The sequence below is a fragment of the Gallinula chloropus genome, assembly GCF_964237585.1.
Source record: "Gallinula chloropus genome assembly, chromosome: 18".
Classification (NCBI taxonomy): domain Eukaryota; kingdom Metazoa; phylum Chordata; class Aves; order Gruiformes; family Rallidae; genus Gallinula; species Gallinula chloropus.
Genome location: NC_140103.1, coordinates 5,040,086 through 5,064,124, shown reverse-complemented (window position 1 = coordinate 5,064,124; position 24,039 = coordinate 5,040,086). Strand labels below are relative to the sequence as shown.

General features: G+C 46.8%; 1 protein-coding gene across 1 annotated transcript; it reads right to left on the bottom strand.

The window, feature by feature from the left end:
- Positions 1 to 4,334: 4,334 nt before the first annotated feature.
- GFI1B (growth factor independent 1B transcriptional repressor) lies at positions 4,335 to 8,712 on the bottom strand (the record flags this gene model as incomplete). The annotated part of the gene is made up of 6 exons (XM_084272380.1): positions 4,335 to 4,513; positions 5,101 to 5,266; positions 5,741 to 5,878; positions 6,162 to 6,424; positions 6,973 to 7,113; positions 8,598 to 8,712. The coding sequence occupies 6 exons, from the start codon at positions 8,710 to 8,712 to the stop codon at positions 4,335 to 4,337; spliced, it is 1,002 nt and encodes a 333-aa protein (XP_084128506.1).
- Between the last annotated feature and the right edge of the window lie 15,327 nt (positions 8,713 to 24,039).

Here is a 24,039-nt window from a genome sequence, read left to right as displayed (position 1 = left end):
TGCCTTCTCTAGGATTTTGCTCTGTGAAGGTTAATACAACCGGAAGATAAGCTCCAGCATAATGCTGAGCTAGCTGGGAATGAGCTTGTTTCCTCCAAGTGTCTGTGGCTCTGTCTTCATTAGGAAGAGAAAGATGCATCCTATGTCCAAACTTAAATGCATCCTTGATTCTAGTATTTCTGGGCTGCTGCTCTCAGTGCCCAAAGGTTGTCTGGAAGACACAGAGGCACCTCTCTCCCCCTGACAGATGCCAGGGGTTATTGCTTTGCATGTCCCTCATTTGCTAAACAAAACAGCCCAAAGACCAGGATTTTGTTTCCCTGGCAATAAAGGGAAGGAGGTGTGAAGAGGACTGGGCAAGTGCAGGATACAGGGGGGGCTCAGTCAGAGGCCACAACAATCATCTCTTTCTTCAGCCACAAAGATTAGTTGAGATTTTGCTTTTCGTTATCTGTTTCCTTGATTGACTAACCAGAATGGGGTTTTGATGTAAGGGGAGTGGTGGGAAAGGGGTTGTTTTCAAAGCAGTCAGAACTGGAGAGGATTTGCATGTTTGGTGAGCAAGGACAGGTGTGTTTGGAGTTGGTGACAGCCATGGCCTGATCCTGACAGGTGCTGAGAATCCTTGGATAGCTGTTGTGTGGATTTGGTAGCTCCAAGGATCAGGGAAGCCCTTTGCCTGCTCCATGCAACAGCCCTGCCTGTGGCTGGTGCCATGTTGGGAGCAGAAGGCTCTCCCTCAGCCTGGAGTGGTGAAGTTTGGGTCATGCCAGATCTGCATCCCTCCTTGCTTCATCACTTGTGTTTCCAGAGCTCCAGGTGGTGCAGAGGAAAGCCCAGGGATGTGCAGAAGGCCACTGCCACCTCCTGAGGCTCTAGTCCCTCCATCTTCCCTACCAGGAGATGGCCCTCCCCAAGCAGGGACTGCAGCAAACAAGGGGCTGTGAGGCTCTGCCTGGTTTTCCTCTGCACTGCTGACATCCATGTACCCAAAGGAAGGACGGGGTTTGGGGAGAAAGGAGGCAGGTGGGGTCACCTGGCTGCCTGAAAGTGGCACCTTGTAACTCCAGGGGAAGAAACTGCAGGGCCTTTGTGAAACTCTGCAAGTTAATTCACTCCTCCACCCTTCCCAGGTCACCTTCTGACTCTGGCTGTACCATCTTGCTGGTGCCCTTGCCAGCTGGCCTCCATCCACAGCCTGTGTCTCTGGAGATACAGGCCCAGCGCCTGTGGGAGGGGGCCAGCCTGGCCCCTATGGGCTGTTTTGGCCACAGATGTGTTTTGCTGAGCGTGGCTCTGCAGCAGCACGCTGCCTGAGGCCACCCTGGTGCATTTCTCTACTTGCTGCCCACCTATTTAAAGCATCTCCTAGGGGTGTGCTCACTGGGCTCCTCAGCAATGTAAGAGTGACACTGGCTTCTCCCATGTTAAGTGCTTTTTAGCAGTCTCTGGGCTCAGTAACCACAATAATGGTGAAATCAGCTGCCTGCTCTAGAGCCCTGGGGAAATAAAAGACAGGATTGGGGTTATCTGTGCTGTGTTAGCAGGGAGAAGCAGGCTGGAGCAGCACAGCTGTGGGGCAGAAGACCCCAGCTGCCTGTTGATGAAGGTTATACCGTCTCTGTACCATGGAAATCAAAGATAGAAATGGAAATCTAATGGATACAGTAGCCCTTGTTCAGCAGGCTCAGAAGAACCAGCTGTGTGATTTGTTTTTAGGAGTGGTTTTTCAGGCAGTCTTCCCACGTTGCTGATCAGTGTTGGCGCTTCCCTCCAGAATGGCCAAAGCTGGGGAGCTTCAGATGGGTCAGCCATACATGCTGTCCCTGGGGCAGGGAAGTCTGTGCTGGTGTGCCCGTGTGTTTTGGGGCTGGAGGGTATTAGCTCCTGAGTAGTTCAGGAGCTTTTTATTTCTGTTTGCAGATTTGTGGAGGACAAGGGGAAAAACAAACAGTTTGCATTATTGGCAGCAGCCTGAACAAGCTGAAATGACTTTACCTTGAGTAAGGCTTGTGCATGTGTCCGTGTGTGAGTGCTCACGTGTGTGTGTACCTGGTGTCACGGTCAGGGCCTGGGAACCAGTTCTCTAAGCCCAGTTCTGCTCTGGTTATTCACCCCCTCCTGGAGTCCCTGCCCTGCCCGGGTTCTGGCATGACCCAGGAAAGGACAGTGGAGTTTGAACAGGGGCTTCAGTAACACCATTTGTCAGGCACACAACCCTGCCTCATCTGGTGTGGTTGTAGCCACACAACCCTCTTGCTCTGGAGAGCTGACTTGCTGCCCAGCTCTGCCTCTGACAATGAATATCCCCCGAGCCCAGGCGTTGAGTAGTGTCAGGGCTGTAGCGCAGTCAGTAGGCCTCAGCTCTCTGATCTTGCTGTTGTCTCTCATGTCTAAGCTCAGGAGCCCTGTTCTGCACATGGATTTCCATCTTTATTTCTACTCGAAGCATACGGGGCAATGCTGTACCCTCTCCCTTCTCCTTCTCCCCTTCCTCCCACTGCCTGTGTCTCTGGAGCCGAGCAGGAACCTCTCCTGCAGTGAATGTCTTTAACATAACACACAGCACATTAGCCCAGTTACTGAGAGGGAACAGATTTATCAGATAAATCCCAGCAGGTCTGTACATGTTGTCACTGTCTGGTATAGTGCAATAAAAATATACATTAGAATATGTATAAATACATATTTACAGTGTACAAGTAAAGCCAGGAGTACAGACTTTGTTTTGAGCTTCCAGAATGCATATTACTGACTATCAGCTTAGGCACAGCGTAAACCAGGGACAAGGACGTTTCAGGTCTTAGGAGAATACCTTTGGCTTTGCAGCAGCGTAACTGAGGGCAGGACAGGCCTCTTCTCTCTGGCCAATAAATCAATTTTCCACTTGGATCACTTCTTTGCCCACAATGACAGCTTTTTTCCCATCATAAGCATTTGGATCGATTCCTGCTTCCCAGTGCTGCTGTCCAAGGGTATGTGGTCAGGGATGTAGTTGTGGAGTGGGCTGTATGCTGCTGCGATGCCCTGTTTAACTGAAAGCACTTGTCTTTTTAATGCTATAATGCTACTCTGCCCTTCCTGCTGAGAGCACAAGGGACTCTACAACCCTGAGAGAATGACCACGTCACCAGGAGGGGTGGAGAAATAAAAGCTCAGTGAGGTGACTTGGCAGAGGTTACATAGTGAGAATATAGCAGAGCTTGGAGGGGAACTGGCTCTTTACTTGTTCCAGTGCTTTGCTTCAACCCGTAGACCTGGAAGGAGGAGGAAATACCACCGCTCTGTTTGTATAGTATTTGTAAGGTACTTGCATACTATGCCAATGTGTACAGGGTAGGTCACTTCCTCCTTTAAGAGAGGGGCTGGATAGCAGAGCCCTTGACATCAATATCCAAAGGCTGTTCCTGACCACGCAGCGACACAGGATTGCCTGGGACAACTCCGAGCCGGTATGTCCAGCATGCAGTGAAATATTGTGGGACATACCAGCCTGGATGCCAGGAGCACCCAGCCCCTCTCACGTGGTATGGAGATATGGGGCTCATTAGCTTACACCTAGTGCTGTGGCAAGGCTTTTTCTGGAGCTTGCTTGGTTGCTGCTAACTCAGGGAACTTTGTGGTGTGGTGCAGATGAGGAGTGCATTGAGAAACCCCTGTTATCAGCTAGGGTTGGGAGCTGGATTTTCAGTATTTTCCTCCCACTCCAAGCTAAAAATATAACAGTTAACTTGAATTTTGATCACACTAACTGCTCTGCTGAAAGAAAATTACTTTAGGTGCTTGTTGTCAGAATTTATGACCTGGGCAAGTCTCTGCAGAAGCTCTGTCCTGGTTGAACAGAGCTCACTGAAAGCAATCTATTTGCATGCCCCAGTCTTATCTTCCAAACCATCGGAGCAGAACATGGTTACAGCACTAGCTCAGCACAGATTGTTGCTGCCGCTATTCCTGGGGTTCCCACCTCACTGCTGGTCAGTCTGATGAACCAAATTCCACATGTGGTGTAAATCCAGAGCAATAGCGACCCTGGAGGAACTCCTCTAGACCTGCACTTGAGCAGGTGATGTCAGATGTGGGCTGGTACCTGTTGTAATTGCAAAGTGAGAGCTCCTACAGGTTTCTTTTGTCACCTACTGGGATGTGCAAGGGGCTTGGGGTGCCAGAACACCAAAGTCAAGGATGTGACTTTGCCAGAGCCCAGGGGAACATAGGAAGCTGTGTGAGATCTATGAGTTGGGCATCCCCATGCTGGATGGAGATGCTAGGGACAGTCTTGTTCCCTGGAGCGTGTCCTGGCAGCGGGAGCTCCAGCGAAGACCTGGAGCCATCCCTCACTTGAGACTGTGTTGGGTCTCTCTGTGCCTCCGTAGATCCACCTTGCGTTGGAAGCCCTTGGCACAGAGCTCACAGCTGAAGGGCTTGAAGCCAGTGTGCTTGCGGCTGTGAGTGATAAGGTTGGAGCTCTGGCTGAAGGCTTTGCCACACACCTGGCATTTGTGGGGCTTCTCCCCTGCAAGGAAGAGAAAATGGTAAGAAACACTTTGACAAATGAGAGGAGGGGAGATAGAAGTGCCCTTTAGCAGCCTCAGACCTGACTGGCAACACTTGGATATCAGGGTGCTGCCAGCCTAGCTGTCCTGCTGGTGTGTCCATACTCTGATCCAGTGAAGGTGAGAACCAGAGGCACTGCTCCCCAGCTGTATGGCCCATTCCTGCTTGTATCCAGGGCTGGGTAAAACCATGATGTGAACTGGAGGCTGGTGCATAACCACCTCTCTGTCACACAGGTTGCTCAGCCTGGAGAAAAGGCAGCTCCAGAGAGACTCCAGCAACTTGGGCTTGTGAAAGGTGTCTCTGCCCATGGCAGGGGTGTGAAACTGGATGGGTTTTTAATGTCCTTTCCAATCCAAACCATTCTAGGATACCATGGCATGCACCTCAGTGACACTCAGGCCTCCTGTTGTCTTACTGCACAGGAGCAAATGAATTTCCAGTGCCTCTGGACACGTGTCCAGCCCAACATCTCTGTGCCTGGGGACTGTCTATCAACATGGGCTCTAATTGGCATTTGTTTATGGGGAATATTTTGTTTCTCACCAGTGTGGATGTAAGTGTGTTTCTTCATATCCGACTTCTGGTGGAAGCGCTTCCCGCAGTATTGGCAGGGATAGGGCCGTGTGTCTGAGTGGATCAGCAGGTGAGTGGAGAGGGTGGAGGAACGTTTGAATGTCTTCCCACACATCTTGCACTCGAAACTTCTTTCCTGCTAGGGAAAGAAAATCATGGGATGCCCGTTGGCTGCAAGACATGTGACAGAGCTTGAAGAGTGTTAAACCTGTGAGAATAGCAGATTTGATAAGCAAATCTCCTCAGCTTGTGGACTGATGTGCTAGGTGCAGTACAAAGAGAATGCAGGGAGAGGGTTAATTATGGAAATGGATTACATCTTGTGATCCAAGCTCCTGGGCCCTTTAGGAGGAGGCGAGGCACAGAAGAACTAGTAGCAACAAACCTCCCTTCCCATCTAAGGAATTCTCATGGGCAGCCTGAGATTTAGGAGACCAAGATCTATGATCTGTGGTCTTCAGAGCTCCTAATGTTGTTGTTGGGTGCTATAGGAAACCCATCACATTAGTAACCTTGAAATGTCACTTCCTCTATAATGGAGTAAGCAACAGCTGAGGTCCAAGTCCTTATGAGCTCTGGAGACCTGGTTCTTTGGAAACATGTTACCCACCTGAGAGTGAATATTGGTGTGCTGCTCCAGGCTTACAGCATGTCCAAAGGTTTTGCCACATACTTCACAGGCAAAGGGACGGGTCCCACTGTGAGACCTTCGGACATGGACCTCCAGTCCATGGGGAGTGGAGAATACCTGTAAAACAAAATGCCAGTGATTCTTTTGACACATGAGAGCTGTGTCTCTATCCCTGTTTTCAACTCCTCTGTATTCGACTCTCCTCTCTTGTGAGCTGTGTGAACTACCTAATCAGGCAGTAGGAATTCCTACTGCTGTTCTTCCCTAGTCAGGAGCAGAAGGAGGTACCCAATTTGAGGTTTATGCCTTGCACTTTGGTGTAACCCTGTGAAACGCTGCTGCACACAATGAAAAGCACTCCAGACCCTCCCCATCCCCGAGGTGTTTATCTGACACACACCTTGTTGCACTTCACACAGTGGTAGGTCTCCATGTCTGCAGAGTAATGCATGCTGTAGTCTAGTGGTGGCTCAGGGCTTGGCAGGAGGTGGCTTCCATACAGGCTAACTGGGTGCTCCAGGAGGGCTGACTGCATGGTGGAAGACATCTGTCGGTAGCTGTATGGCAAAGGGAAAGCATCCCAAGAAAAGCCGGTTTTGTAGAAGGCAGGGGTGCTTGTCGTGTTAGTGCAGTCTTTGATCTGCAGACCTGGCATGGCCATCTCTGGAGAGGGAGAAGTGAGTGTCATGCAGCTGCCTGCAGTTGGGCACCGGTAAAAAAGTTCCCCCAGTACCATTCCCCCATTTAATGTCCTGCCTGACCTTGGGAGTTGCAGTTGGCAACTCCTCCTCCTTTCATTCAAATCCTCATCTCCACACACAGTTCCTATTATGACTTTTATGAAACTTCCTCAGATTGAAATCAGAGAGGGGATGCTGATGGCATATTAGCTCCCCTATTAGCCCCACTTCATGCAGTGCTTAAACAAGTATCATGGCCACCTGCCTTGACCCATAGAGTTGTGTTAGTCCTTGAGATTTGGAGGCTCACTCACTAAGAATCACAGTGTGAGCCTTCAGGGAGATGCTGATCTAGACCACAAGCACAAAGGGAAATACAGAATGCTTTTGATGAGCTCTGCCTGGGACAGGTTTGACCACTGATGTTAAAATAAGAGGTGCCATTTACTGAAAACCTGGACCCAGTTGTAGGGGCTCTATAAGCCAGCCCAGCCCTGACCTCTTTTGCAATTGTGGTCTTGGGTAGCAGACCTTGAGCTGAAGGGCCTGGCAGCATCCTGCTCAGGTACTGGGCAGCGACGCTTTCTTCTTTCAGTTCAGATGGGTCCTTTTCTTGTTTCAGAATCATGAAATCCTGCTTCTTGATGTCCTCTGGTGCCTTGTCTTCTATGGCTGTAACGACACAGTAGTCACAGTTAGGTTATTCCAGCTGTTAAGAGTCTATTGAGGTAGTTTTGGATACAGGAGCCTGTGCTCAGTTCCCTGAATTAGTGCAGAGTGGTGCAATCAGCACAGCAATCAAGGTCTGTCCATTGCTAACAAAGGGAAATTCCAAGCAGGATGAGGTAGACAAGGTAGAGGGGGGCAGGAAGGAATGATAGGACACTTGATACCCTATACAGTTAGAGGAAATTAACCCTAGAAATCCACAGGTCTGTAGGAGTCATTTCCCTATTTAAAACCATTTTCATTTGTGAGGGTAACTAACAATCACTAACTTATTAACCTCCCCACCCCTCTCCTAAGAGAGCTCTGTATTGTTAACCTGAATTTATGGACAGCCCAGTAGGGAAGCAGAGAGGGGAGGTAACTGCTTCCGAAGTTGCAAAGGTGAAGCACAGATCCTCATCTCCTCCCCACACTCCCATTTCTCTGCACTTGTCCCAGCTCTTAAAGAGACCAACCAGCCCTTGTTAGAAGCAGGCTTTATGGTAACAATCCAAAATGGACAGAGCTCAAATACATGTGCCTCCTTTCCACTGGAGATGGGAACAGGCTGCTGAAGAACATTCATCTGTTGTTCAAACCCTTTTGTGCACCAGGGATGCAACAAATGGCCAAGAGATGATGGCAGGAATTGAAATTAAAGTGTTATTATCTTTCTTTTTTTATCAAACTTATCATAGGGCTGGACTCTAATTTGATAGCCTAGGCCAGAACAAAAGGAAAGTTCATCCTAGATTTGAATAAAGAAAATTTGAATGGTGCCTGAAGGAAGAAGGTAGTTGTCCCAGCCTGGCCACTGCACGTGGGAGAGCATGAACAGGAGCAGAGGGAGGACAGCAGGCATAGGCAGGGCAGTGCTGGCTGGTGTTAGCATAGTGTATAGCAGCTGGCCCTTCCCCTGTGAGTGTGTGGGACTCCTTTCATGGTCAGGGTTAGGGTATCACTTTCTCACTCTAGCTGTAACCTTCCTTGCAAATCATCAGGATGAGGTGGTAACATGCTGAGGTAGAGAAGATGTAAGTCCACAGAGAATGTGGGTGGTGAAGACAGCAAGCTGGAGGCCAAGGAGGCAGACTTGTGAGTTTGTAGAAGGCTGACAACTGGGTGCAAGCTCTTTACCTAACTGTTAGTTGCCTGAAGTTGGACATCTTTCCCAAACATGACAGACAGGGATTTTTATATCTCAAGTCTCCCCAGAAACCCAGCAGGAAGCAAAGGGAGGATCTAAATTTGGGTTCAGTGGGGCAATGTGGATTTGGACTAGAGAAAGAAAGTACACAGTAGGGGACCAGTCTGTCCTTAGACTGACATCCCTGTGTGGGAGCCCACAGCTGCTCTTTAGCTCACTCCTCCTGCTCCCCTAGCTTGCCTGCTCAATTATTGATTTGCCCTGGTGTATTCTTACAAGCTCAGTGGCTGGATTAACTCACCAGTGATGGGAGAGGTTATTGGATCCCACGTAAGGATAGGCCGGTCATCTTCCACGAAGCGGTGGTGATGATAGGTATGAGCCTTCTTGCTCTTCACCAAAAAGGAACGTGGCATTTTCCATTCACTGCCTGGCCAGAAGCACAGGAAAGCAGCAGGTAAATCTCTGCAGTTCGAGGGGTGACTTTCCCATTTGTTCCCCCAGCACATCAGCTCTGCATGCAGCAGTGATAAGAATTAAAACTCTTTTAGGGAGACAGAGAGCTCATCTCAAAGGTCCTTGAACCCAGCTGAAGAGCAGGGGCTGGTTGTGTGAGTTGAGGCATCTCTGGGGACAACATGCAGTTGTGGAGGGGGTAAGTGAAAAAACTTCTAGTGACAGTTACTATCTCACAGTATGTGGAGATGGGGCTGCAGACTGGAGATGGGACTGCAGATTACAGTGTACTCCAAAAATGACAACTCAGAATCTACCCCTAGGCTGAGGAACAGGATTACAGCTATCTTGCTATTGTAAGTGGAGGAAGAAGCATGCTGAGATGGAGTGCTGTGTTGGAGACCAAACTCTCTCTGTGGCAGAGATACATTAGAAGTCAGAATGTGTCTTCTGCAGCTCTCTGCCCTGGCTACAGGACATGGTGCATCTCTGACCTTATCTTCTCTGAGAGGATGCAGTGGAGACGGTGGGTTGCAGACCACCCCTTGAGAAAGGGTCTGTGTTAGTGTCTCCACACCTCTAAGAGCGCAGTCCCAAGCCAGGACATGGGCACCTCTCTGAAATTGCCACACAAATAATAATTATAGAAACAGCATCAAGAATAGGAGAGACACAGTGGAAAATCCCCATGGCTGTGATGTGTGGTGGGTTTCCTTCTTGTCAGCTGTAGCTTGAGTATTTTGTATTCTGGCTGACAAACAGTCCCACCAAGGCAGAGCAGAAGTGGTGGGTGGAGAGAGGTTACCTTTTTGGATCTGACTCAAATATCACAGACCGTTGAAATGACGGGTTAGGAACAAACAAAATGCTGAAATTTAATCATAGAGAATTTTCTTGCAATATAGCTGTTATCTTTACTACCCAGAACCCAGCCCGCCCTGCGCCCGCTCCCCACAGCTAGTAACTGTTCTCATCTAGGCAGTATGACAAGGGGCTCGGTGCTGTGTATGGCAAAAATCAGCTGGCGCCTTATTTGCATGTGCATTTGCATTTTGCCTTGTAATTGTTCAAGATAGTGGCACTAAAAGCAAATCTTGCAATATTTCGTATGAAAAGTCAGCAGCACATCCTGGCTGCCTGCTGATGGGAAAGGTTGTTATTAAGTTCTGGCTGTTCCCTGAGAGCAGTTGAACTGCAGCCTGCTTATTTACTAAAAGAAAAGGGAAAAAATAATCAAGTTTTGCTCCTGTTAAGTAGAAATAACCTGAAATGTCTGTGTAAGTCAGGACAGGGCAGTGTGGGCTCCTGGAACCCCAAAGAGCCAGGGATGGTAAAGCTCTGCTCCCCAGTGCCTTCACTACCCTCACATGCCAAATATAATTCCATAGCCCAGTGGTGGTTTGTTTTGAGGTCCAAGGGCCACATTTACAGTGGTGCTGACGGCTGCAGGGACGTGTGCCGGGGAATTCACACAGCAAAGCCTGCTCAGGATGGGTGGATTGCCAAGCCTGCTGTGGGTGGTGAGAACTAGGTGCTCACCAGCCCAGCTGCCTTTGGAAATGCAGTTACTGCTTAGCTTTTAAAATATGGTCCAGGATTCCCAGTTTCTTTAGGGATAACTGTTGGTGTCTCTAGTAATTATTTTTTTTTTCTTCTGAAATGACTCACCTGTTTTTCTTCATCTTTTTCCAAGAAATTCGTGTGTAACTTGAGATGAAGCAGAGAAAACAGAGGCCAAGAGCAGATTTGCTAGTTTAATTTTAGAAAGAGGACAAACAGTATCAAGAATGAAGCGTAAGTATGCCTTGAGGGAAGGGATGCTGGAGGATGGTGCTGTACTTACTCTCCTGTAACTCTCTAATAACGCTCCTTCCAAGCATTGTAAGAGGTCTCTGCCTGGCACAAGGCTCCGGGCACAGAAATACCCCCAGGTCAGTATGAACACAGAGTGTCTTGAGATGGACATCATCACCCTTGTAGCAGCATGCTTGGCTTAGCCTGTGCACTTGCATCTTAGCAGCAGTGCTGAGCTCAGAGGGAATACCAGGAGGGTCTCACCACTCTTGGTATCAGGGTATCTGTGCACAGAGCTGCACTCTGTGATACAGACGTGTCCCAAGTCCAAGTTCTGCCACAAACCCCTTGTATGTGGAATTTCCATTCATGTCAAAGGGATTTTCCCACCTGGTGGGGCAGAACTATGTCCACAATGGAGGCTATTCATACCAGCCACCTTCGGACACCAGATTTCCCTGCCTGAATTTGAATTAACCAGTTAATTTCCTGCAGAGTGAAGGAAGAGGCTTTGGCACTGGGTAACCGAGGCAGGGTGCAAGCCTGCACCCAGCAGTACCTGCTGGCAGAGTCTCACTACACCCATGGGTGAGAGGACCCGATGGAGTTAGCCAGACAGCAGAGCCTGCTAAATTCAAGGACCAGAGATGGGTGGCAGAAACAATCTTGCAGTGTCCTATGGTAGGATCTGTACACTCAGTACACGGAGGCACCAAGAACAGCCCTTCTCTTCTGATGGCAGTTGAAAGTAGATGCACATGAATCAACGGGATTTTTCTGGATGTGTTTGCCCCAGGGTATGTAGAAGTCAAATTTGGTCCAGTATCTCTTCTGCTGATAAGGACCTCTCCTGGGCGCAACGATCTTCAGTGCGCTGCTGAACGTTACAAAAGGAAGTTACCTTCCCCCACCCCATTTTACAGAGAAAACAGGAACTGGGAGCCCAAAGCAGAGTTAATTAACAACTGCATTAGGCTGTCTTTGTGATTCACAACCCGGTTAGAGGAAAACTAGAAGCACAGATTGTGAGAGGGGAGGGAAAAAAAAAGCCCCTATCTGTCCTTGAAACTCAGGATTATCGGTAGCAAGTGATCAGCTGCTACTAATGGCCAACCGTGTTTGGCAGGGAACAGAGGGCTATGGACAACAGATGCCACTACATCTTAGTTGTTGAAGCTTCTGACAGAATTTAGCTGCAAGATTTTGCTAAAAATGAGACTTTATGGAGTGTGCTCTTGCCAGCCCCCGTGGCAGCAGTTTCTACCTTGACTGGCAAGTGCCCAAGGTGGTTCGCTGCTTGGGCAGGAGTGCCTGTCCAAAATGCAAGTGTAGTGGAGCTTTTTGGATTCAATACAGAATACAAGAGCAGTACCAGGCTAGAACTGCCACTCTTATTTGTTTGCCATTCATGTGCCTGTACACTAATGTTGTAGTATTCTGCCTTGAGGAAAAGACAGCTAAAGGGTCCAAGGGAAAAGAACTTCCTTTGCTATTTTGGGTACTTAATGTGAAGCACCTTGGAAGGGCTTCCTTTGCCAGTTAAAATTTCCCTGGTCAGATCTGAAAGCAGACCCAGGGTACACCTCCTGTATCCTAACTCAGAGTTCCTTCATCCTCACTGCTGTTCTCTAGTGATTCTGCAGAGTATCACATGTTAAAAATAAATACCACACTAGAGATTGTACAAAAAACAAATTCCAAGAGGTTTTTTGGGGGTGGTTTCTGACTTCAGGATCCTAGTTTCACTCAAAACTACTCTTCCTCGCCAAGCCCCAACTCCCACTTCGCTGCATGGCAGGTCCCGGTACCCAAACCCACAGGACTGGGTCCTCTGATACAATTTAGAAGAAATAAGTATTCTTGATGAGTTGGATTATGAACCTGTTTTATCTGCTTCCTTCAGAGACGATTCTTAAGATGAAACACTCTATTCGGGACAGGTGTATGTGGGATTGGGCCACCCTGAATCAGGAACCCAGTTTGCAGGGTAAGTTCTTTTCTAAAGCTGACTTTCATTTCCCTCTAAATTCATGTAATCCTGTTTTCAAATTTGCAAGGTGAATTGTAGAGATAAAACCCTTTCCCTCACTACACCCAGCAGAAATATTTCATTTATGACTGATAGATGTCTTCATGTAAGTTGATGAGTATACAAAGTTTTAGGATAGAAGAGCCTTACTTGCTTCCCATTGCTTAATTTATATTTAAATCTTAATATTACTGTTCTCTGTTTTTTCTGGCAAAAGTGCAGCTACCAAAAATAAAGAACAGTTTGTCTTTCAGAAAACTACACTTTTAAAGAAAAAAAAAAAGGACAAACCAGAATTGAACCTGAACCTTTTGAGCCCAAATAAAATAAGGGGTTTTATGGACTCTGGAATCTTTAAATATAGTCATATTCAAAAAGAATTTAATATCTTTACAACAAAATTAATCCCATCTTCACTAGTCAGCCCTTGCGATTGGGGCAACTAATTTGAATGTGGCTTTTTTAGTAGAAAAAAAGAGCAGAACATTTTAATTCCTGTGGTAGGACTGGGCAAATGGACATTTTAAGGCAGGGATGGCAAATTATGGTGGAAATTTTGTCCAAGAAGTGAAATGGAAATGCTCATACACCTGTAATATCTAGGAAAAAAATGTTTAGAATATAAGGGCAACATTTGTTCTTTAGAAAACTCCTTTAGCCCCTTGTGATGTTGGGAATGCCACTGGCTTTAGCAAACTTTGCCTTTAGGCTTCCACGGAAAAACAGCTTTATACAGTGCAATCTAACAAATTCTATATCCCCTTAACCTATGTTCACTTACTGCATGAACCTACAAAGCATCTGCTTTCCTGCTTAATAGATTGAATCTATTCAGTGGTGTATGAGGAGTGTCTATACATCGCTAATTCTATATGCTAAAAATCGGCACACTAATCAGTATATACTGAGAGAGGATGGGAAGCAATAAAAGAGAGAGTTGAAGCAAAAAGCCTGAATAGGAGAGACTGAATTCTCCTCTCCTAAAAGTAGCATAGATTAATTGCTGTCAGCGGAGATGTGCTGCTGTCTGAATGTAAAGGTCTGGCCCTGTAACAGAGTAATTAAAAGGAGAAACAGAGGATGTCCTCTCCTTGCTGCTTAAGTATAAAAGTCTATGCCTGGCAGCTGTTCCTGCTGCATGGAGCCTGCTGAGACACAGGTATCTGAGACCATCATCATCATCTCTCTTAGATTTTGTTCTATTCCCATTTTCACCTGTGAGAGTGAAGCACACTGTATAGAATTTGAGGAGGTTTGACTGATTTAAGGCAACCGTTATCACAAAGGAATCCTCAGGACAAGTGACTTACACAGAGGAGTATGTTACGTATTTGCAAACACAAGCAAAGGAGAAGAAAAAGGTTAAAAAAAGCATCTCAGAGAAATGAGAGGGGAAAAAAAAAAAGAGATGAAATTAAAAGAATAAATAAATCACCTGTTTGGGGGACTTTGCTTTACTGGATTCGCCTTGAAATCTCCCCAGACAAGCGAGTCGTCGTCTTCTCTCTGGACTCCTCTTCCACTTTTTCACTTGCTCGCAGGCTGCTGAAATAGACACTTCTCCTTTTTTCTCTGTGTTTTTTTTTTTTTTTGCCCCTGTTCCCCTCCCTGATTTTTCAATCAGATTATTCGTGTCAAAATCTGGCGGTGAAGAAACAGCCAATAGAGAAGCAGAGCCCAGAAAGTATTTGCTTATCAAAACTTTCCAGGACTTTGAAAACTTGAAGAGAATTCACGATGCCCGGCTCAAAACCCTGGGGGCAGCACCCTGCACTTTCCTGGGGCAGCTTCGCCCTGCTGCAGGAATACTCCTCTGTCACATTGACAAAGAGCATGACACGGTGAAATAATGTACCAAGCAGGCATTTGTTATTTTGTCTTTTCTTTAAAGAGGGAAAAAAAAAAGAAAGGAGGGGAGGGAAAAAGAAAGAATAGCTTTTAAGAAACCTGTATTTTTGCACACATTCATCCACGCATCCTATCTTTCACAAACAGACACACCATCTGTCTCACATACACACACTCACATACTTCAGTCTCATAAACAAAACCATCTAGCACATATGCAGAAAATTATTTTATTCCAGAATGGATCTTTTTTATCTCTCCAATTTCCAAGGAAAAAGGAATAAATACTTGCATGGTAATAGCTGAAAAAGATGTGTGTTAATCAGCCTTCATGTTCCTAGGCATATGTGTGTGCAATCCATATATATTTTAGGCATTGCTCCATTTATATACAGCTGTATATAGGATATAAATATAGATTTAAGAAAGCTCATTAAGCAAGCTCATTAACAAGCGTCTTTGCAAAAAGCTCTTCAAGAGCACTAAGAAGAATTTACACTTCTATCACTTGTTCTCAAAAAGGTTTGAAAATGGGTTTGCAAATGTGGAAGAAGTGACTGCCAAGCCCCCCTTGGAAGGGCAGGGTGAAGGTGGCAGCAGCACGGAGCAGAGGGACTCAGATCACTTGGTTGTTCTCTAGCAGAGGTGGGCACAGGAGCTGGAGAGCTACAGTTTTGAGAGCCTCTGGCCACAATGCTTGTTTGGGGACAAATGAGGAGAGTGCATCTCCCCAAGGCTTGGGGTGAGGGAGAGAAGTCATGCCTTGGTTTCACTGTTCTCTCATTGTCACAGGTGCACAGCGGCATGAGCGGCACGTGCCCTCAGTTACCCCCTCCTGCACTTAGAGCATCCTCAGTGCATGGCTGGAATTGGGACAGCAAAGATGCCTCCTGAGAAGCTGATAATTTACAATGTATGTAAGCATACACACAGCTGCTGGGAGGCAAACACTGGGACATCACCTTTACATCATGGGATTCTTCTGCTCACTGTGAGCTTTCCAACACCTTCTGCTCGTTCCTGCGAAGGGTTGTGTTAAACCAGGACTCAATTCGGTCCTTCTTCCTTGGGTGGGAGGGAAAGCACCGGGAAGCAATAACCTTGTGCCCTGCAACAGGGTGGGCTGTCGGGTGGTGTTTCCCTGACAGAGCAGATGAGGTCCAGAGACACTCCAGATTGAGAGCAGAGGTGTTTTGCATCCCGCCGTGCCAGGCGGTGGTACCAGGCGTGCTGGCCCTAGTACCCTCTGCAGGGACAGCCACAAGTCACAGCTCTTGTCATCGTGCCCCAGCATTGCCCCATGGCACCGGACAGGCTGTGCAACGGGGTTTGATGCAACTCAGAGATAGGAGTGTAGATTTCACCCACATTGAGAAAGATTCAGATTTTGATCTGAACCTATCTGTCACTTACTGAACGTAATTAATTCTCGTTGTTTACAGAAGCAAACAATCCCTTTCCCCTCTCCCTCCTCCCCTCCTTATTTATCTAGCTGAGTTTTGCATGAAAGAAACGTTCCCAAGGCATTGTGCTAGCAAGCTGATTTGCATCCTCTTAAACACAGGCATTTGAAGGATTACATTCCCTGCTACAAAAACAGCATTGTAACAGAAAACCAAAATCTTCATGGCAGCTTCAGGGGTTCATATGAAGACAGTTACAGGAATTAAACAAAACAGGAAAGTGACAAGCTGCTGAAAGGGCTGAGATGTTATTTTATGAAACACTGGAGTTGGCTTCTGCCAGCACCCCTGAGCACAGACTTCCCGTTGACGTTAGAGTGCAAATGGCTGCAGAAATGTGGCTCTCAAACTACAGACAGTAAAAGCAAGTCAGCCACACAAAAAAACTGTGGAAAAGGAGTTGTGCAAAAAATCTAGGAGCATGTTCAGTAAAACCTCACCAGCTAGCAGATTTCTCAGGTTCTCCAAAGAGTGTTGGGCACACTCCTTTGGAGGAAGAGGATGACTTCATCCCAGTGTCAGTAACCTATGCATAAGAGAAGCTGCAAATAAAACATCTCTATCAGCTGCTCTGCTTCCCTGAGTAGCCATCAGCTCAAAAAGCCCAGATATAATTGCATACAAACTGATCCCTGAGGCAATGGGCACAGATACTCACTTCTACGATTATTGCCATCACACTAGAACACCTGATGAGAGATGGGGACACCAGCGTGCCTGGTTCAGCTCTCACCCATCCCTTCTCCCTTTATTTCAGGTGTTCCTATGGAGAAAATAGCTGCAGGAGAGGAGTGCAGTCAGCTATCACCACAGGTTCACCTATTCTTACCCTTCCCTAGATTCCTGTTTATGGTTTCTTTTACACTTAACACCTCTCTCCCCATTGAAATGGCCATCGAAAGGTGACTTATACAAGCTGCATTTAAAAAAAACCCAGAGTGCTGGAGATACATTTTGGGCTAGAAGGGCCCTTGAGCTGGCCCCATGCAGTCATTCCATGTTCTTCCTGTTAGTAAAATGTTCCGTGTTCTTTTTATTTCAGGGCCTGCAGAGCAGAGAGACCTGCAGAGACTCTTCTTTGGACTCCCCCAAGCTTGTCCTGGCCCTGACCCACACAGGCCATGGTAGATGCACAGCGAGTTCTGCTTCCATCTGAGGACAGTTAAATTTTGTGTGTTGCCCTGAGTTCTTCCTACGTGTCATATGCCCCAGTGCCTCCTGAGTAAATAGATTATTAAGTGTGTAACTCCGTAATAATAAACAGGTTAATTATAACACATCACGTCCGTTCTAATGCGGTCGTTTTCCCTTTCAAGTCAAGCAGCAAACCCCTCCTGTAGCATCCATGTTTTCTTTGTCAATTTGAACGCTACGGTAATTAAGTCACAGTAAAATAACACGACTAATTGCTTCCAGCTCTTTTCTGAAGCTCATCCTAATTTCCACTCTTTTCTGCAGCAGATTAAATAAACATGTCTTCCACACAGCAGGGAAAAAAATACCATCACTCAGTCCAGACTGTAATAAATATTAATTGCCACGCACGAGGCAGGACAAGATTAAAACCACGCTGGCTCCCAGCGACTCCATCTCATCCAGAAGCAGGATGACCTATTGCAGGTGCAGCGTGAAGGAGCTACCTCAGCCCTGCAGGGATAAGAGCTGTGAAACACAACTAATGCCACAGAAGTTAGAAATCAACTGGTACTTCTCAGGTGTGCTCCTAATCTGCTTTTATTTTCTTAAACCTAGTTCTGGCCTTTCATATTTAATGTCCGTGGTTCCTACTGGCACCCGGGGGCAGTGGATATGGATTGAGGAGTTACATCAGGGGTTGGACCCAATGATCTCTTAGGGTCCAACCCCTCTGATTCTGCGATCAGCGGCTGGCCAGGCACCCTCGGTGCATCCCCACTGAGCTCCCCACCCTCCTTGGAGATGGAGACCACACAAGCCTGGGGACTGAACCCTTCAGTTCAAAACCTGGGGGTGCAGCCAAGGTTGCAGTACCTGCCCTGAGGCAATTTCTTCTTTTTTTTTTGTTTTTTCCCTGTGGAAAACCCAGAGTTTAGAGAAAAAAAGCTTCTCTGGAAGGAAGGATGAGGCATTTTATGTTGTACTGCTGCTGCATTTCAGAGAAAAATAAGGAAAATCCTCCTTGTCTGTGGTTTGGACGAAGCGTTCAGGGGTCCAACCAAAGCACGAAGGCACTTTGCACATTCATCAAGCCCAGAGCGGGTCAGACCTGGGGTGCGCGGCCCCCCGGCAGCTCTGGGGCACGGTAACGTAACCCAACCCCATACTCTGAGGGCCTTTACAGACCCTCTCGCTCCGTCTCGATGCGCTCACGCACTTAAACCGCCGCTTGCTGCCGGGAGGCTGAACCAGGCTGGCCGCGCTGCCCCGGCAGCCGCCGCACGGCGGCCTCAGCCGGCCCCGCAGGGTGCCGCTCTCACGGCCCGGGCCGGCCCCCCAAGCGCCACGACCAGCCCGGCAGAAGAAGAAAAGCCGCAGGTGCCTTTCGCTGCGGAGGCGCCGGCCTGAGCCCAACCTCTGCCCCGACCGCCGCGCCCGGCCGCCACCGTCCCCTCAGGCCGGGCCTTGTTTACCGGCCGCCGCCCGGCCCGGCCCGGCCCGGCCCGGCCCGGCCCCGCCCCGCGTGACGCGCCCGCCGCCCGAGGCTCCTCGCGGCACCGCCCCCAGAATCACGCGACCCCTTCGTGCCACATCGCTCCCTCGCTGAGATACCTCCGCCGCGGGAGACCGGGGGGGGAGCGTGAGGCGGCCCTTCCCTTCCCGGTTCGCCCCCACGGGGAGAACGGCCCCTGACAGAGAAGAGCCCAAGCGGCGGGGTAAGGGACCGGCGCGGCGTCGAGCGAGGTGGGAGGGAGGTAGTGGTGTGGGACTAATTTGTGCGGCGGAGGGATTCGAGGGGAGAGGCGCCCTGTGAATGGACGGGGAGGGGGAGGCAGGGCCAAGATGGCGGCGCCCTGTGGGCTAGAGGAGCCCTGAGTGGTAAACAGCTGAGGGGAGGAGAAGGAGAGGTGAGTGCGCTGGGCCTCCTCCTTCCTCCCCCAGCGGGGCGAGAGCGGAGGCAGACGGGGGGGACGGAGAGAAGGATGCAGGGAACAGAGAGAGGGGGGAGGCAGGGAGAAAGGGCTCAAGGGGGAGGCGGTAGGAGAAAGGGAAGGGGCCGGGGGGGATGGGGAAGGCGAGAGTACAGCCTGAGGGGGGGCGATGTTCCCCCTTCCACCCCTTTTCTTTGCCCCCGACGCCCCCTTTCCTCACCCCTAGCCAAACTTGCTCTTGGTCGCTACCCTCCCCCGCGGCGGTGGGGCTGCTTGGGGAGGGGGGGGGGGGGTGAGGCTGGGGCCGCTGCCCTCCCCTCCCCCCGGTTCCCCTCCCAGCCACCGCGTCCCTGCGACTTCGGGCGGTTACTCGAAGAGGGTTCAGTGCCTCCCGTTTCAAATGCCGAGTAGTGATTTACAGACTTCTGCCTCATTCACTTGCTGAGGGGCTTCCCTTGTCCGGGGTTAGGCTTTAAAGCAGTCGTTCAAAGTCTGTCCCCTCGGAGAGAAAGGCTCGTCTTGTTTCCTTGCTCGTGGTAGGTAACATGAAGTCAGGATGTTGTTTAGTTCTGCGAGAAAACATTTTGCTTCCTGTTATCACAAAGAACTTGGAAGACTGCAGTTCTGAAGTTTTCACCCTTTGTTTGCTGTGGATGCAGCCTCTATCATTGTTTTATCAGTTTAGTCAGTGCTTCTGTCCTTGATGTTAGGGATATATTTTTTAGAGAGTCTGTTACAATGAGTGAAAGAAAGAACATCCCTCAAAGAATTTTGTGATTCAAAACCCATAGGAATGACACAGGAACTGGGATCAGGTTGTGTGCAGAACTGTTTCCAGTAAGTGCTCTTTCCACACAACATCCAGTGAATGCTAATGCAGAAGGTTTTCATTCTTGTCTGGTCAGATCCTGTAGTTTCCTGACATTACTTCTGTGACAGGTGGTTGGAAATCTGTCTTAATCTAAGCCCTACTGAAGTGATCCCAATAAGTGGAAAAACTTAATATTCATTTTACATGTATGTACAATTAGAAACTGGATCTTTGGAAACTCTTGAGTTTTAATAATCAAGTATTGGGAATACATACTTTGGCCTGCAGTTGACTTTTCAATAAGCAGCGATCAGAAACAGCTACTCCACACTTAAGTTTAAAATAAAATCATGTGCCTAAAATCCTTTCCTTCATATTTTAGTTTGTTCTTTTGTTCTGTTTTTTTAACAGTCTAGTTAACCAAGTACTAAATTGCCTATATGAGGACTTGCACGGGCTTACTCAGATTAAAATATAGCCAGAATATGTAACGTGTCATGAGATAAGCTTTAATTAGAACGATTTTATCTTTGGCTGTGTTTAATCCTGGCTCCTTAACATTGTTACTTGGGAATTTACTTTTATGGTGGCTGATAGAATGTAGCATTATTAAAGGATTTCCATGTGAGACATACTGTCCAATTGGAGGTTTTTAGGTATTTGTAGTTTAAAATGAATGCTGGCCCTATTTCAAGCTGGACTGCTGGCATATTGACTTGTACAGATCCTTGATATTCTTGCAACTGCCAAACACCTTATATGAGCTGGTGATGGGATTACCAAAGTCCATCCCTGTAGGAACTGAATAGGCTACAACACACATGCACACAATGTGCATGCACAAACATACGTATATTTGGAAAGGATGCTTTGTATAATAAGCAAATCAAATAAGCAAAATACTTTTTACTGATGGCAGCAGGGGAAGGGTACCAGATCTTATGGCATGTTATAGACAAGTGTGTGTTCTTTGAAAGAATATTACAGCTTATATTTTCATGTAGTTTGATAAACATAGTGAGGACAAGGACTAATACTTCCTTTGTTAGCATAAGCATTTCTTTGGGTAGCACATTGAGGCACAGAGGGAATTTCTTGCTGCAGTGAACTCCTGTCGCTTTCCTGGGTATTGTTCTTAATTCAGAAGTTACACTTCATTTGGTGTAATGCCTACTTTAATGCTTGGAGTAGTTAAAACAAATCAACTGAGGACACAGGGTAGTTCCCAGAGGTGTTGTGATTTACTGAATGGCAGCCTAGCTCTCTTAATGTGTTTAAAGGTTTCTTTTGGTGGAGAGACTCAAGATCTAATGGCTTCTGTCACTGTGAAGTCTAGACCTCTCTTATTTACCTGTTCATAGTTTCATAAAGATGCCTTAGTTGAACTTACTTTCCTTGTGTACTGTTAATTAAATTGGCATAGTAAAACAATGCTTGTTCTTACTTAGTGTTTGCTATTAAGCTAAGCAGCTGTCTTAGCAGCTATTAGCATTGTTATTAACATTATTCCTAGCTGTCAAGGAATTGAGATCATTCCCTTTCAGGTAGTAACTGGCTTGTTAGCATGACTTCTGCCAAGGGGTTAAGTGTCAGCCCTACCGTGTTTGGGCCTTTTTCACCGTGCCATGCTTTTAAACAGTGTTTCCCTGGCAGAAATTTGATGTGTAGCAATTAGCATAGTGTATTAGTGTAGTTTGAAAAGAATCTTAAAAATTGCTGAATTTGATTTTGTCTCTTTGATTGGGCTTATTGGGTTTTGTGGTCTTGCTGTTCCTCCATCAGTTAAGCACCTGTAACAAAGTACATAAGAGTGTATATAATATTGAGTTATAACTGTAAATAATTACTGAGTTAAGGGAATGGGGTCTTAGATTTTAATATAACCAGAAAAAATATGAACTACTGGAAGGAGCCAGACACCTTAATTCTTTAAAAATGAATAAATAAATAAATTGTAATGCCAGCTGTAATGATCAGTTTGAACTGAGGTTTAAGGTGTTCAGAGCTGTTATTTCTGGGTGCAGAAAAGGGAGCTATCAGCTGCTTACTTACCTGTTACCACCAGTGGTTTTAATCCCTGTCATCACTTCTCATTCATTGTGTATGTCACTTCTGTAATGGCAGCGTTTGGTTTACCTGTGAAGGAAATATAAAATTTGTTAAGAAGTATGAAATAGGCTTGGATTTCTGTGGATCAGATGGGAGGTAGTGCAACTAACCTTTTCATGACAAACTTTGCCAGAGATTTGAGAGAGAAGGGCTGCTTTGTTGTCTGTCTGAATTTTTTGAAAACAATGATTGCTGTAAAATTCTGTTGTCGTGGCCTCTGGCAAAGCAGCACCTGAGGACTGGGGACTTTATCTGCAGGAGAAATCAGATGGAGCAGTGTCACTCTTGAGGTCTGGCAGCACTTCATTGCTGTCAATAGAGGTCTTGTGTTGAAATCCCCCTTTTCTCTTGGGGGGGGGGAGGAATAATCATTGACTGGCATACCCCAAATTAACTTACAATTAATGAGTGGGGATGAAAAGCTGATATTGATCCCCCCACACACCAGCCCCCCCAGAATAAGTGCTTCTACTGTCTGAATTTCTATGTTGTTACAGCAAGTGCGAAGGACATTCTGGGAGGAGTGTGTGTGTATGTTGAGGGTGTCCCCCCTCCTCTCCACCCCTCAGGGAAGCATAACTGGCACTACCAGCTGCTTTTTCATTTGGCTCGAGATAAAAATACACCGAACAGAAGAACATCTCTTGACAGAAATGCTTACAGAAGTAGTAATCTTTTGAAATACTCCGATACCTCTTTGTCTGTTTAGACTTTCCCAATGAATATTTTTTACCATCTTTTCCTTTGTCTCGAGTCTGTAGCTTAGCTGGATTGTGTTGTGGTAAAATTGGCTGCTGGCTGGTTAAAAACAAATTATTTCTTGGCTTGTTGGCTTCTACTTTTTCTCCTGTAAGTTGGCTCCAAAGTTGTATCAGTACTTAAAATTACTACTTTAGCTGTAACTTGTCTTTATGAAAGTTCTTGAATATGAGAATAAGAAGCTTGCTGTTCATGTTATATCACCCAGTGAGATTAAAAAGTTGCATTTTAAATGGTATTGAAACAGATTTTTACCCCCCCTTTTTACTGGCTAGTGCCTTGGATCTTTTAAATAAAACTGATTTTAAAAGTTAATGAAGAATCAGTGACTCAAACCATATGGAAAGTTGCTGACTCTGTTTTAATCCTGTCAGTTCCAAGTATGGCTGCAGGGAGGTGGAAATTTTTCTAATAGGGGAATGATTGCAATAGATAGGCATGGAAGCATTAAAGCAACCTGTCCTGCATGCTGTGTATTTTAGAAGAAAGACCTGGTTGTGATGTGATAGTGTGAAGATGTAAGGGAGATCCTGTTCACCATGCATGTATCAATCCTAGATACAAAATGCTGTGGCATTCAATGGATGATCTCACTGTTCCACAAGGTAATGGAAATTCCTTAACCTGGCCCATCCTGAGTTCCTTACCTACAATTTGAAAATCACAAATTACTGTTGGGACTGGTGATAAATCACACTGACACCATGGGCCCTGGGAACCATACTTTGTCTCCCAGAACACAGTGTTGTCTGATTGGAATTAAAAGCCTGTTGCTTGTAAACTGGTTATTTGTCTTTGCTTAAAACAAAGTGTGTCATGATTTAAGACTAGAATAGTCTAGATATAGCTAGAATTTCTTGGTTTGTTCATTTGTGTTGGGCATCATGGCCCCAGTATGATTAGAAGATCTCACTCTTGGTCTTAGGACTTCAAATTGTTCCTCACAAATGACAAGAGATTCTGCATGGAGAAAGCTGTGATTTGTTTCGGTTTTTAAAAATGTACTTCTGTATAGAGGGGTGACAGCATTATCCTAGTGTTTATATAACTTCAGGAGATAAACTTCCCACCTGGTGAAGTACCTGTGTGCAATACTGTCCCATTTTCAGAAGTGGTTTGGAAAACTTCTGTTCATGTTTAGAATGCTGCCTTTTGGAGTGGAGATTGCTCCGCTTTACGTGAAGTGCTTCAGCGCACGACTGACTGATTGACAAGTTTATTTAAACTATGCTGGATTTATTGGCACAAGGTCACTTGAGCCATCTGTTTTAATTAGTTCAGGGAGCTTGGGAAATTATTAGTTACCTGAGTGGATGGTTACTGGCAGCTCAGCTTGCCTTATCAGCCTTGCTTTTATCTGATCGCAGTGTTTGTGCGTGCCATCGGGCCAGTAGCGTAAAGTTGAA